The sequence below is a fragment of the Eublepharis macularius genome, chromosome 2 (assembly GCF_028583425.1).
Source record: "Eublepharis macularius isolate TG4126 chromosome 2, MPM_Emac_v1.0, whole genome shotgun sequence".
In the NCBI taxonomy this organism is placed as follows: domain Eukaryota; kingdom Metazoa; phylum Chordata; class Lepidosauria; order Squamata; family Eublepharidae; genus Eublepharis; species Eublepharis macularius.
In genome coordinates this window covers 195485907-195500508 of record NC_072791.1, presented here as the reverse complement: position 1 = coordinate 195500508, position 14602 = coordinate 195485907, and the positions used below count along the sequence as shown (strand labels likewise).

The following is a 14602-nucleotide window of genomic DNA, read 5'->3' as shown; positions in this document are numbered from 1 at the left end:
AGAAGAACAACTGTAACATCAGAAGAATGCAAAAAGATAAACTTTTTTACCCAGTAACACCTTGAATCCCCCCTCCCCAACCGCAACCTCTTTAAAAATTAAAATCAAAGCAGTTAAAAATTATAAAATAAGGCAAGAGGAAATTCAAAAAAGCACAAGCTTTTAAAACCACTATTGAAAAACTATTTTTAAACTGTTTTTTAAAAGAAGCAGAAAGAAGACAAAAGCTCCCTCCCCTTGGCACAGAACAAGAAGGTCTTCCCAGGCAGGCAGCTGCTGGCAGCAGAATTAATCCAAGGCACAGAGAAACACGAGAAGCACACTCCAAAAAATCTCACCCTGGAGTGGAGTCAAGCTGCAGCCAGGCTTGTGTTTTATCTTCTTTGACCATGCTCAGAGAGCTATGGGCTATGAGAGAACCGTGACTGGGCAGTTCTACTGCTCCCCCTTGCTTGGGAAAGCTGTCTCTTTCCCGCTCCCTCTCGTGGCCCGAAACCTGTTAAATAGCGGGAAAACAGGCCTGTGATCCTTAAAGTGCCAGCCTCAGATATTCCTGAATATTCCTGGAAATATCCAGGACCCGGATAGCAGTACCCCAAGAACCCTGAATACCAATTCAGATACCCAAATATCCCACAAAACTACTGATAAGAATTTGGGGGTATATATTTGGGCCAGAAATATCCAAATGCACATCCCTATTCCTCACTATTATGAATGATAACTAATGCAGAATAGCTCTGAGAACCAGAGGCCAGCACAAAATGCAGTTATCACTTCCATCCCCTCTTTGTGAACATCCTGAAGTTCCTGTTGGAACCAGGATAAAATGACACTGGTTGTGTGAGAGCCATGGCAGCTCAACATATCCCACTGGGGTAAGGTGAGAAAGCTGTAGCCCTGTGCAGTCCATGCTCCAGCTCTCCCCTTGAGTGAAATTTGCCTTAGTTTCTGTAAAGTGCTATTGGTGCTGTGGGGAGGAACAATAATATGGGCTATTCTCAAGACTGACAAGAAGGGAGAATAGGGTACAAAATTCCAGGAGCCCCATGGGAGCAGAACCACAAGTGACAAAAGGCACAGATTGGACACTTGTCAGCTTCCCTCAAGTTTTGATGGGAAATGTAGGCAGCTTGGCGGAATGTTGGACAAGTGACAGTTGAAAAGGCCATTGGGCAGCAGTCAGAGAGCGAAGCTGCGAGACCAGGATGCCTACATTTCCCATCAAAACTTGAGGGAAGCAGACAAGTGTCCAATCTGTGCCTTTTGTCACTTGTGGTTCTGCTCCCAGTTGCCCTGTTGGCCTTGAGAGCCAGGCAAGGTGCCATTGGAGGACAGTAGCAGCACACTTGTTTTGACTGAGCATCTTGTTTGAGTACTTCTGACTGGGGGGGAAACTAAATGTGATGTGCACGGGAGCTCATAGGCCATCTTTGGCTTGGGGCCTGCAACGGCTGTTAGAAGCTCTGGTTCTTCTCATGGTGCTGTTGACTTTCTGCAATACTTACATACTGCAGAAACCCCCATGCCCCCAGTGTAACATAAGAAGGGATCGATGGTTAGAGCCAACAAGACAGTGAATTCGATCCATGAGTGTGTTTTCATGGGCGGAACAACTTCTGCTTTCAATGCACAACTTTCTTGCTTCCCCACCCCTTCAAAATGCAGTTACCACTTCCATTCTCTGTTTGTGAACATCCAGAAGTCCCTTTTGGAACCAGGATGCTAAAGTCTCCAGCTGAAGCAGGAAGGTGGAAGCAAGGAAGTCACTCACTAGGAGTCAAAATAAAAACTGTCTGGTGGATCCAACACAATTCTCTGTTATTGAGTTAACATTTTTAAACTCTGAAAAGTTTAATTCATTTTAATGGAATGAAAACTTTGTCTGTTTTCCCCAGGTATACGTTCACAGGAATATATACATTTGAGTCACTTATAAAAATAATTGCAAGGGGCTTTTGTATAGATGGCTTTACTTTTCTCCGAGACCCCTGGAACTGGCTTGATTTCACTGTCATTACGTTTGCGTAAGTTTTCCATTCCTTTCTCTCCTCCACTTCTTACTTTTTTCAGTTAACAGCATCTAAAGATAGGAAGCTTTTTAAAAACTGAAATGTATTTTTAGTAATCATGGCTTGTAGCATATAGATTCTTTAGGAATTAACACTGATTGGTACCCTTTCTTATTGTACTGTAATATCTGATTCACTATTGAACATAAGTAAAGAGTAAGTAATAGTTATAAAACTCTTACTAATTCCTATACAGTATATTTGTGTGTGTGTGTGTGTGTGTGTGTGTGTGTGTGTGTGTGTGTCTGCGCGCTGTCACTCTACATCACCTGTGTTCGGGTTTGCCCCCAAGTGGTCTGGAAAGTACAGTGGATAGGAGTCTATTGTGTTGACACTTGTTGTTACTATGTGCAATGAATCAAAGTTCTCCCTCAGGATCTTGAGAAAATATCCTCATGTTGCTCATCTAAAACCACCAGCTGTTTATTGTTGCCTGCCTTGAATGTAATGGTGGCATTATTTTCTTCTTTGTAAATGCATATATCTTACAGTAAAGTAACTAATGGTGTGGAATGCAGGGTATAGGAGTTACTGATGAAGTTTCAGGTCATGCACTTTCCCCCTGTTACCAGAAGAGAGCTGAGTTCCTGTTCTTTTCCATATTAGCAAGCTACTAAATCAGAAAGTTAAACTTTGACAGTAAAATCAGTATGGTTCATTCCCCACCCACTGGGAACATTTAAGTATAACTGAACACCTTTGAAAGATCTTAATGCAAGGTAAATTGCAGTGGAAGGTGAACATTGGATTATTGCTGTTTGATGGTTTTTCCGTACAAAAATTACCCCAACGGTTTTGATGAAAGACCCCAAATAATCAGCTTAAGCTCTGCCTCAATTCTGAATAACTGTGATTTAATTCTACAGGTATATAACAGAATTTGTAAACCTAGGCAATGTTTCAGCTCTTCGAACTTTCAGAGTATTGAGAGCTTTGAAAACTATTTCTGTAATCCCAGGTAAGAAGTAAGTGGTGTAAGGTGTTAGGTCCCTTGTACCTCCCAACTGTTCCTTTTTATCCTGTCATTGTGTTTGTGTGTGTAACTCCCCTATTACAGATATGTGACAGAGTTTGTGGACCTGGGCAATGTCTCAGCGTTGAGAACATTCAGAGTTCTCCGGGCATTGAAAACAATATCAGTCATCCCAGGTGAGAGCTAGGTTAAACTCGGAGGCTGACTTAGACTCCATGGAAATTTAAATCATTTTCCCCGCCATAAGCCTTGTTGCTTGCTCATTCATATTTTTTTTAACGAAAAAAGAAAGAAAAAGCAGCAATCGTGCTTTGATAGAAACAGACCATGTTTTTGCCATTTGCTTGTTTCCGTTTGAAATCAGCCTTTGCGTTTAACAAACTGTTGCATGAGAACGTGCAGAACACGGCCTGTGTAAGCTGCATCATACAATGTCACGCTTTTAGGTCTAGTTGTGACAAAAGCAATCTCATAACTGTGAAGTTTTTTTTCCCATGTGTGTTTCATAGCTCCAAAATATAAAAAACCACCTTTCTGTTCGACAGCTTTGATGGAAGCAGATAACTGAATCACTACTGAATCACGTGAAATACCTGAATTGCTATTGATTGCAAAGCAGTAAGACAAAAAATAGCATGGACATTACATGGGAAATTTATTCTCTTTCATATCACTCCAAGTTTCTTAGCATTAAACTCTCAGTATCTTATTTTATTTCTTTATCAATATGTTATCAAAGTGATACCAGAAGAATTTCATGTTAAAGAGGAGTCAGCATTTAAAAAAAAAATAACATTTCAGTCCTTAAACATACTTCAAGTCTTGGTGATTACGACAGCATTTCTTCTATGAGACATGTTTAAGGCTTGGCGTGTGGGGAAGATTTCCTTCTTGCTCATGGAAAGCACGAGTAACAAAAATCCCTTGTTTTAGCATTAAAGCAAGTGTTTTTTTTTACATAAGCATTTTCATTCACAATTTCGGTGTTCCTATAAACTTCCAGTGACCTCCATCTTCACAAGATACATTTTCGCAAGAGATCGACCCATTTAAAAACATCAATTCACAAAATATCAGCCGCATTTATTTGGGCTTCTGCATGAGATTTTTAAAGTTAACTGGGATATGATGTGTTTTGTTAAAATGCGTGCTTATCGTCATGATAACCATCCTCTTCTGGTTGCAGGCTTGAAGACCATTGTGGGAGCTCTCATTCAGTCTGTGAAGAAGCTCTCGGACGTAATGATCCTGACCGTGTTTTGTTTAAGTGTATTTGCACTCATAGGGCTCCAGCTGTTCATGGGCAACTTGAGGCACAAATGCTTGTACTGGAATCCAGACAATTCTACGTCAAATGATACTTATCTATTTAATAGCACAATGGGAGAAAATAGTACATTTAATGGTACAGTATTTGACTGGGATGCATACTTACAGAATGATGGTAAGAATGTAATTTTATTATTTTGTTTGTTTTAGTTATGGCAATGTGGGGTGTGAGAAAAGCTTGAGTCAGATTTAATGGAAATATTCATGGCGCAGGGAAGTGGGTGCTGCTTGAAACCTTACCAAATTAATGCATTTCTAGCCAGAAGTTAGATGTTTTGCCGTCTTGTGATTAGATCACTTGCATAGATGAGGCTAAGCCATTTTTTATATTAACTCAGTTATGTCTCTGTAGAAATCTCTGACAGCTGCCTCGTTCTGAATGCCTTCTTGATACTTTTGTGTTAATGGATATAAATAGCGTTTCCCCCGTCATTTATGTTTTTGTCTGAATAGTTCTTCTTAGCCAAACTTGATCAAATAGATGATCCTTGTATACAGAACAGCCAGATCGTCAATCCAGGAACTGCACCATAAAACCTCTTCTTCACTGACAGAAATAGGACCTTATTACATTGATTATTACGTTTCTTTGTGATAGAAACACTTGAGTCATTCAGTTTTGGCTTCCTGCCCCTAGACTTTTTTTTCACTCATAAGGGACATGCAGCCAATCACAAGTGATGCCTGCGACTTCCTTCTGTGACATAACATTTGAAGAACACGAGAGAAAATTCCCTTGAGGGTTAAATGAAATGGGTCTGGCTTCTGTTTTGGAAATTATCAATAATCACATAATTTGGGGAAATATATTAGTCACATTTTTTAGCTACCAAGTTGTATAGGGGGAGGGGGAGGGGAACATCTGTTCAGCTTTTTTATATTTGCAAAGAGGGGGATGTTTTATTATCTTGTTTATTATTATAGAAATGGTGTTCCCTTGATCATGAATGGTGTTGTTTCCTGTCATCTGCTAAGAAATTGGATAAAGTAGTCATCTTCTTACTTTCCCATAATGAAACTATGTGATGGGGTGTGTGTGTTATTATTGTTACTTTGAAAATTGTCAGGCCATTTAATTACTTGATGTTTTTATACTGGTCAAGTGATAGTAGGTCAAAGTAATATGTGCTAAAATAGCATTATGCAATTCTGTCAAATTGTGACCAAACCAGTTCTACCATTACTAAATCAAGGACAGGGGGAATTCTGTCAATAGTGGCATATATCCAATCATTCACAGACTTCACGGTGTGGAACTTTCTGCCTTCTGCTGCAGCCTACAGAGCCCCCTCCCCTCTGTTATGTACCTGGGGGGGGTAGCAGTTCCTCAGGAATACTATAGGGCAGAATAAGGTCTGACAGTGAGAGGATGGAAGCAGAAATTGCTAACCCCTCTTTTACAAATGGAAATGCCATTCTGTTAGAGAAACTGTACAGTTGGATACATGTCACTATTCCTTGCCACGTGGTTTCATGAGTCACTACATGCATTTGATATCAGTGATTAAAACTTCTCTGCCTGGTAAGGAAGTTGCTCCACTTAAAGGACACACTTGCACTAAAATGTCAGGTGTTCAACACAGTTAATTTATTACTTTGAGTGAGCAATTTGCAAAGATGACCTAAGGTTGTATTGTCGAAGGCTTTCACGGCCGGAGAACGATGGTTGTTGGGGGTTTTCCGGGCTGTATTGCCGTGGTCTTGGCATTGTAGTTCCTGAACTACAATGCCAAGACCACGGCAATACAGCCCGGAAAACCCCCAACAACCATGACCTAAGGTTCATATTCATCAGCAAAAGAAAGAGGGAGGGAGGGAAACTTGCTATCTCCCTCTTCCTATGTATCCTATTTCACATGAGCATCATCAGCAAAAGGAATAAGGATCAAGGCATCCATTACCAATGAAGAGCTTGAGGAGGTTGCCTTTTTTAAAAAAAAAACACCATTGGTCAAGACTAGAGATGGGCACGAACTGAAATATGAACCAAAATTAAGTACGAACCAGGCCAGTTCATGGTTCGCGAACCATAGTTCATCAGATCCCATTTCTGGCAAACTGCCACAAACTTTTAGGCTGGTTCGTTTGGTTCGTTTTTTGGTTCGTCACTGCAGACAGCCTGGTGCCAATCAATCAGTTTCCTAGGCAACAGGGAATAGACTTCTTGCAGACCTTCTGCTGACCTAGATGTGATGATTTTCTGACCTGGATGTGATGTTTTCACGAACCAAATGAACCGGTTCGCGAACCAGGGGACAGGCTCGTGAAAGTTCGTGGTTTGTGAAATTTGACGAACCACAAACCACATGGTTCAGGTTTTTCTCAGTTCGTGCCCATCTCTAGTCAAGACTTGCCCTCACTAACCACCACTCTTTGGTTCCGTGGTCATCCATGTGGATTTATTAGGGTGGAAAAATCAACATATCATAAGTAAAGGGGCATGGCTCAATGGTAGAGCGTCTAGTTGGCAGGCAGAAGGTCCCTGGTTCAATCCCCAGCATTTGCAGTTACACAGATCAGATAGCAGGTGATGTGCAAGACCTTGCCTTAAGTGTCTGGAGAGATAGTGCCAGTCAAAGTTGACAAGACTGACCTTGATAAACCACTGGTCTGTTGAGGTCACACTTCATGTGTTCAAGTAGGAACACTCAGTAATTCACAATGGAGTAGAAGGGTAGAGAGATGGACCTGCACCCACTGCCTCTAAAGGACACTTTTATCCAATCTCTTCCCCCCTCCTTGCAAAACTGGACATGCACATTCTGTGGGTGAAGAAGGTGGTGCAAAATAAGGGCAGCCATTGCTTTCCTCCTCTACCCACATACACATACCTGCATACAAGCAAATGCAGGATGCTAGATGTCCAACTGTACCCATCCCATCTCTCTCATTTTCCTTTTCCCTCCTACCAATACTACCTGTTCTTTTCCTCCCTGATTTTCCATCAAGTGGGACAACCATTCAGGATTTGGTTGCCAAAGGGGGAAGAGGTTAACTGTGACCACCAGGGTACTAACTTCAATTGGTGCAGAATGCTGCAGCTAGGATGTTGACTGGAGTGGGTCATAGGGATCATATCACTCCACTGGCCTCCAATCAGTTTCACACAACTCAAGATGCTGGTGTTGGCCATAAAAGCCATATATGGTTTGAGAGTAGCATACCTGAAGGACCACCTATTTCTTTATGAACCTACCCCAACTCTATGGTCATAATCCAAGGCCCTGATTCAGGAGCCTCCACCTTCTGAGATTAGATGGGTGGCAACTCAGGAGAGGGCCTTCATGGTCATAGTACTGAAACTCTGGAATTCTCCAGAGAGAGACTTACCTGTCCCCCTTCTGTTGCCATCTTCCACTAGTGGTGAAAACTTTTTTGTTATGCCTGGTGTTCCTTCAGTGATGCTTCCTTCATGCCCTGGTTTTAATTGTGTATTCTATTGTATGTGTATTTTAACTTGGTTTTAATGTTGTGTTTTTGTTTTGTTTTAATGCTTTTTAAAAATGTGTTTTTATTATGTATGTTTTTAACCTGTTAACCCCTTCGGTCTCCTAAATGAGGGCAGAAAGGTAGGGTATACATTTTGTAAATAAATAAAAATAAAATAAATGAACATGATATTTGAAGAGGAGAGGTTAGTTGAGCCGATCTCAAAAGTTGACCAAATGCTGGGAATTGGCTGAACGTGTTAAACCTAATTCAACTACCCATACATCAGCACTTAGCTAATGATAGCTGTCCGGGGTCTGAGCCCCAGCCCCCAGACTTGACAAGAGGGAACAGCAGGGGACAAAAGGGTGGCAGCAACCCCACCCCCCAAGCTGGCAACCAGGGCCAGAACCTACCTACTCCAGGGGGAAGGGGTAAAAGGCCAGAACCTCAGAGGGGTGGAGGGGGCAAGGAGAGACCAGCCAGTCCCACCTTCCAGGTGGAAGAAAGGGGGCTAAGCAGGCCAGAGGGAAAGGGCCACAGCAGGGGGAATGTGGGACCAGCAGCAGCAGCAGCAGCAGCAACCCAAGCAGAGCCCTTACCTGGCAGGGAGAGGGAGCAGCCTCTACAGCCCAGAGCCACACCATGGCTAGAAGACAGCAGCCTGGCTCAGGAGTTGCTAGAAGCCAAGCCTCTCCAGGGGGGGCTGCCACAGGCATTCTGGGGGAGGAGATGGGTAGCCCCGCCCAGCATTGCTGAGCTGGCAGCGCAGAAGCTGGCTAAGGCAGCACCTCATGAGCAAGGCCAGGCAAGCCCAATAGCACGGAGGCTGGCTGGGGCAGCTCCTCGTGAGCAAGGCCAGGCAAGCTCAATAGCACAGAGGCTGGCTGGGGCAGCTCCTCGTGAGCAAGGCCAAGGAGCCCTCAGCTGGGGATGGCTTGCACTCAACCCCACCCTACCAGCAAAGCAAAGGAGCCCAGGAGGGATTAGTGGTTGGGGGGAAACACCTGGAGGGACGCACAGCTGGGCCCGGTCAGGAGAAGGAACAAGCCTAGAAGGAGGGCGGGGCAGAGAGAGGAAACCCTATAAAGGGTGGCTGGGAAGAGCTCTGGGGTGGTGGGTGTGAGTGAGGAGTGATGATGTGGAGTGAGAGCAGTAGAATGCAAGGGTGGAGGCTTGGAGGAGAGTTCTGGAAGGAGGAGATGAAGGAGGACGCAGAGGGTAAGCAGGCCAGGTTGAGCAGGCCAGCGAGTGGACTGAGAGGGAGTCTGGGTGAGGTATACCGCCCCTCCTTCCACAGAGCAGGGTCCTGCAGAGTCCCTGGCCCCCCTGTGACATCAGGAGCAGACCGCCCAGTGCCACGCCCAGCGGCAGCCACGGCAAGCCCTGACAAGTTGGTGGCCCGTACGGGGAAAGTCATTCCGACGCAGGCGCCAGTCGAAGGGATGTATCCCGCCGCCGCCGCCCCAGCAGACCTCAGACTGTGGCTGGAGGAACGCTTGGACAGGATACGGGGGAAGCTGGAGGCGGCCTTCCAAACAGCTCAGGCAGAGCTAATGCAAGCCGTAGAGCAGCGGACGCAAGCCTGCGCCCCCACAGCCTCCTCGCCTGTGGTATGTGCGTTGGCTTGGGAAATTAACCCGCCAGCTGGCAAGAGGGTACAGAGTCTGTGCGCCACCGTGAGGATAGGCCGGCAGAGCCTGCAGGCCCTGTTGGACTCAGGGAGTGCAGTCTCGGCGATCCACACCCAACTCGTCCCAGCTGCCACCCCAGTGCACCGCTGGATCCCGGTGACGGATGTGATGGGCCGCACCCTGCCGTATCCTGCGGTCTGGGTGATGGTGGAATACCTGGGGGCGATCCGTCGCATAGAGGTCGTCAAGGTAGCCCACTTACCCCACCCAATGCTGCTGGGAAGAGATGCCCCGGAGTTCTATAGGCTGCTCAGAGAGGCAGCAGGGGGGTTGGCAGGCCCACGAGTCGCCCCAGTTCTGCAAGTGGAGGAGGCCGCCGACCCAGACGAGGGTCCCTCTGTCAGACCAGGGGCAGAACCACGGGCTGAAGACCCAGCTGGACCCCCGGCAGACCGCCCATTCCGCGATGCCCAAGGGGCAGATGAGTCCTTGCAGCACTTATGAGAGACAGCACCTCGGGAGGAGGAGCAGGTGCGGGATGAGCGGAGGGCCCAACGGCTCCCTCGCATCGAGAAGCAAGGAGGGGTTTGGGTTCGCATAGCTCGCGCCCCAAATGGCCAGGGAGAGGTCCGCCAGCTATTGGTGCCAGCAGCCTACCGGGCCGAAGTCCTCCGCACGGCCCATGAGCATGCATGGGCCGGGCATCTGGGGCACCACAAGACCCTGAGGAAGATCCTCGAGCGTTTCTTCTGGCCCTCAGTGAACGCAGACGTGAAGGCACACTGCCGCTCCTGCCCCACCTGCCAGAGGGTGGCAGTGAGACGCCCGCCAAAGGCCCCTCTTTCCCCGCTGCCAGTGATGGGGGTGCCCTTCCAGCGGATAGCGATGGACTTCATCGGCCCACTGCTGCGCACACCCCGGGGATACCGTTTTGCCCTGGTGATCGTGGACTATGCCACACGTTTCCCAGAGGTCATTCCTTTAAAAACTATGCAGACCCCGGGGGTGGTCCGGGCGCTGTCCAAGCTGTTCGCGATGGTGGGGCTGCCCAGCGAAATCTTGACTGACCGGGGAGGGCCCTTCCGAGCAAAGGCCATGCGTCAGCTCTGTCAGAACTTGGGGATCCGGCAGGTGTTCACCTCTGCCTACCACCCCCAAACAGATGGATTGGCAGAGCGCCTGAATCAGACGGTTAAGGAGGCCCTGAAAAAGATGACGCATGACAAACCTCACCAGTGGGACCTGTATATCGATCCCCTGATGTTTGCCCTCCGAGAGACCCCCCAGGCCTCCACTGGCTTTAGCCCATTTGAACTGCTGTACGGGCGGAAGCCACGGGGAATGCTCTCCCGCCTGGTGGAGCAATGGGGTCCCCAAGCCAGCCCCCCAGCTCCCCCAGTCCAGGAGTATGTGAGCCAACTCCGCGAGCGGGTGCAGCAGTTTCAAGCGGAAGCAGGCCAACAGCTGGCCCATGCCCAGACACAACAGAAGGCTGCGTACGACCGGGGTACGCGACAGAGAACCTTCCAGCTAGGGGAGAAGGTCCTCGTCCACCGCACAGTTTTCCCCAGGGAGGAGGGGGACCCCTGGCGAGGCCCCTATGTGGTGACAAAAGTATTAGGGCCCACAACCTATGAGGTCCAGTGTGGGCCTCGTCGACGTCAGAGGAAGACGCTCCACGTGAACCTGCTGAAGAAGTGGTATGAGCGGGACAGCCAGGAGTGCCGGCTGGCTGAGGACCCCCTGGAGCTTCCTGACAGTGAGCTGCCATGGACTGCCGAGGCCCCAGAGTTCGAGGAACCACAGGTGGACCCTCAGCTCGACCCTGCCCAAAAGGCCCAGCTGCAGGACCTGTGGAAGCGAGTGCCCGGGGTCTTTTCAAGACGCCCCGGGGTTACAAAATTAGTGCACCATGCCATCCCAACCCAGCCGGGGCAGTCTGCCCGGTCGACCTGGCGCCCCATTCCCCGGAAGCAGTGGGAGGCAGTGAACCAGGAGACGGAGGAGATGCTGCGCATGGGGGTCATTGAACCCTCCCAGAGTGAGTGGCGCAGCCCTATAGTGTTGGTGCCGAAGCCGGATGGGACGACCCGCTTCTGCATCGACTACCGGGAACTGAACAAAGTGGCCAAGTTCGATGCCTACCCCATGCCCAGGGCGGACGTCCTGGTCGGGCAGCTGGGGCCAGCCCGGTACCTGTCGGCCCTCGACCTGACGAAGGGGTATTGGCAGGTACCAGTGTGCCCTGAGGATAGGGAGAAAACCGCCTTTGCCACCCCCCGGGGCCTCTTCCAGTTCCGCCGCATGCCCTTCGGCCTCCACGGGGCGGCAGCTACCTTCCAGCGGTTGGTGGACCAAGTCCTGGGGGACTGTCGGGACTTCGCGATGGCCTATATCGATGACATTGTCATCTTCAGCCCTGACTGGCCCACCCACCTACGGCACCTGGAAAGGGTCCTCAAGGCACTACAGAAAGCGGGTCTGAAGGCCAATCCCAAGAAAAGCCACTTGGGGTTCCAGGAACTCAGGTACCTGGGCTTTGTGATAGGGGGAGGGCAGGTCCGGCCACCACCTGAAAAGGTGGCCTCCATCGCAGACGTGCCCCAACCACAAACCAAGCGGCAGCTCAGGCGGTTTCTGGGGCTCATGGGGTATTATGGGCGCTTCATCCCACATTTTGCGGCCCGCTCAGCCCCCCTGACTGACTGTCTGAAGAAGGGCAGCCCCAATCGTCTCAGCTGGACCCCGGAACAGGTGGCTGCCTTCACTGACCTGCGCACCGCCCTGTCCGACACAACAAAGCTGTGGAACCCGGACTTTGAGCGGCCTTTCATATTGGCAACCGATGCGTCGGCCTCAGGCCTTGGGGCAGTCCTAATGCAGGAGCAAGAAGGAATAAAGGTACCCATCCTGTTCATAAGCCGCAAGCTCCAGCCCGCGGAGCAGAAGTATGCCACCGTAGAACGGGAAGCCCTCGCCATCAAATGGGCCATAGGAGCACTACGGTATTACCTAGCCAACAACCCGTTCACGCTAATGACGGATCACGCGCCACTCCAGTGGATGCACAGGATGAAGGAGCACAACCCCCGCATCCTGCGGTGGTACCTTTCCCTTCTGCCATTCCAATTCTCCGTAGTGTACCGCCGGGGGGCCAACCACCTGGATGCGGATTTCATGTCCCGCCTCTTCGAGCCGGGCCCCTCCGAGCCAACGTCCAGGCTAAGAGGGGGGGTGTGTCCGGGGTCTGAGCCCCAGCCCCCAGACTTGACAAGAGGGAACAGCAGGGGACAAAAGGGTGGCAGCAACCCCACCCCCCCAAGCTGGCAACCAGGGCCAGAACCTACCTACTCCAGGGGGAAGGGGTAAAGGGCCAGAACCTCAGAGGGGTGGAGGGGGCAAGGAGAGACCAGCCAGTCCCACCTTCCAGGGGGAAGAAAGGGGGCTAAGCAGGCCAGAGGGAAAGGGCCACAGCAGGGGGAATGTGGGACCAGCAGCAGCAGCAGCAGCAGCAACCCAAGCAGAGCCCTTACCTGGCAGGGAGAGGAAGCAGCCTCTACAGCCCAGAGCCACACCATGGCTAGAAGACAGCAGCCTGGCTCAGGAGTTGCTAGAAGCCAAGCCTCTCCAGGGGGGGCTGCCACAGGCATTCTGGGGGAGGAGATGGGTAGCCCCGCCCAGCATTGCTGAGCTGGCAGCGCAGAAGCTGGCTAAGGCAGCACCTCATGAGCAAGGCCAGGCAAGCCCAATAGCACGGAGGCTGGCTGGGGCAGCTCCTCGTGAGCAAGGCCAGGCAAGCTCAATAGCACAGAGGCTGGCTGGGGCAGCTCCTCGTGAGCAAGGCCAAGGAGCCCTCAGCTGGGGATGGCTTGCACTCAACCCCACCCTACCAGCAAAGCAAAGGAGCCCAGGAGGGATTAGTGGTTGGGGGGAAACACCTGGAGGGACGCACAGCTGGGCCCGGTCAGGAGAAGGAACAAGCCTAGAAGGAGGGCGGGGCAGAGAGAGGAAACCCTATAAAGGGTGGCTGGGAAGAGCTCTGGGGTGGTGGGTGTGAGTGAGGAGTGATGATGTGGAGTGAGAGCAGTAGAATGCAAGGGTGGAGGCTTGGAGGAGAGTTCTGGAAGGAGGAGATGAAGGAGGACGCAGAGGGTAAGCAGGCCAGGTTGAGCAGGCCAGCGAGTGGACTGAGAGGGAGTCTGGGTGAGGTATACCGCCCCTCCTTCCACAGAGCAGGGTCCTGCAGAGTCCCTGGCCCCCCTGTGACATCAGGAGCAGACCGCCCAGTGCCACGCCCAGCGGCAGCCACGGCAAGCCCTGACAATAGCCTAGGAATCCATTTTGATCAGAGATCTGTTTGGCACACCACAATTTTCATACAAGGTGTTTGTACCATGTGTACTATCCTCTTCTTCCTATTTCTGTCTTCAGTCATCATCAGCAAGCCAACTGATCAAGTGAACAAACCAGATATAAATGCTTTGCCATTCTTGTACCAGAATACTTCTTAGCACAAATTGTATCAATTTTTGGTATGCTTACAGCTACAGAGGAGACAAAAGGACAGAATGACACAGCCTGTGCATCATAAATAAATACAGCACACTGATTTGAATGAATCACCCAGCCTCAAAAGGAAAGGGGGGGTGGGTCTCAGTTGCATCTGGCATGCTAGAGTTTATGATGGTTACTCTTCAGTGACAATAATATCTTATTTTAATAAGTTGGTAATTTTTAAGCAACATCATTCTTGAATATGCCCAGTTTAGGAAAGAAAGAAAAAATCACTTGGGCTTGTATTTATTCATTTTTTTCTGAAAGAGAAAAGGTAAATTATGGCTAAATTGTGGGAAATAACTGAGAAGTGGCAGGGGACATCCAGTACAACTGCCAATTATTTGTTTATATTCCTCCTTGGTTATAAAGCTCTCCTTCCATTTCCTAAATGAGTCTTTTTTATTTCTCAACTCTTTAGAAAGCTGTTTGTGGAGTCACCTTGGCTTCTTTAGCTCATCCCATTTTTCCTTCTCATAGGAATTGTTTGTGATTGTGCCTTTAAAAAATTCCCACCCCTCTTGAACTACCTTCTCCTTAAGTATTTCTGACCATGGGATTCTACTGAGCATAACTTTAAGTTTGATAAAATTTGCTTTCCTGAAGTCCAA

The 14602-nt window shown here is 49.1% G+C and overlaps 1 protein-coding gene across 7 annotated transcripts in view; it reads left to right on the top strand.

Annotated features, from left to right (window-relative positions):
- LOC129323705 (sodium channel protein type 1 subunit alpha) overlaps positions 1-14602 on the top strand; it is a 101436-nt gene that overhangs the window by 16539 nt on the left and 70295 nt on the right. For 4 of the 7 annotated variants that reach the window (XM_054970304.1, XM_054970297.1, XM_054970301.1 and 1 more), the window contains exons 4-6: positions 1899-2027; positions 3130-3221; positions 4232-4489. In XM_054970304.1, the coding sequence (XP_054826279.1) occupies positions 1899-2027; positions 3130-3221; positions 4232-4489 (479 nt within the window). Of the gene's footprint in view, positions 1-1898; positions 2028-2938; positions 3031-3129; positions 3222-4231; positions 4490-14602 lie in introns of all 7 variants that reach the window. The other 3 variants (XM_054970298.1, XM_054970300.1, XM_054970302.1) reach the window with 2 other exon arrangements.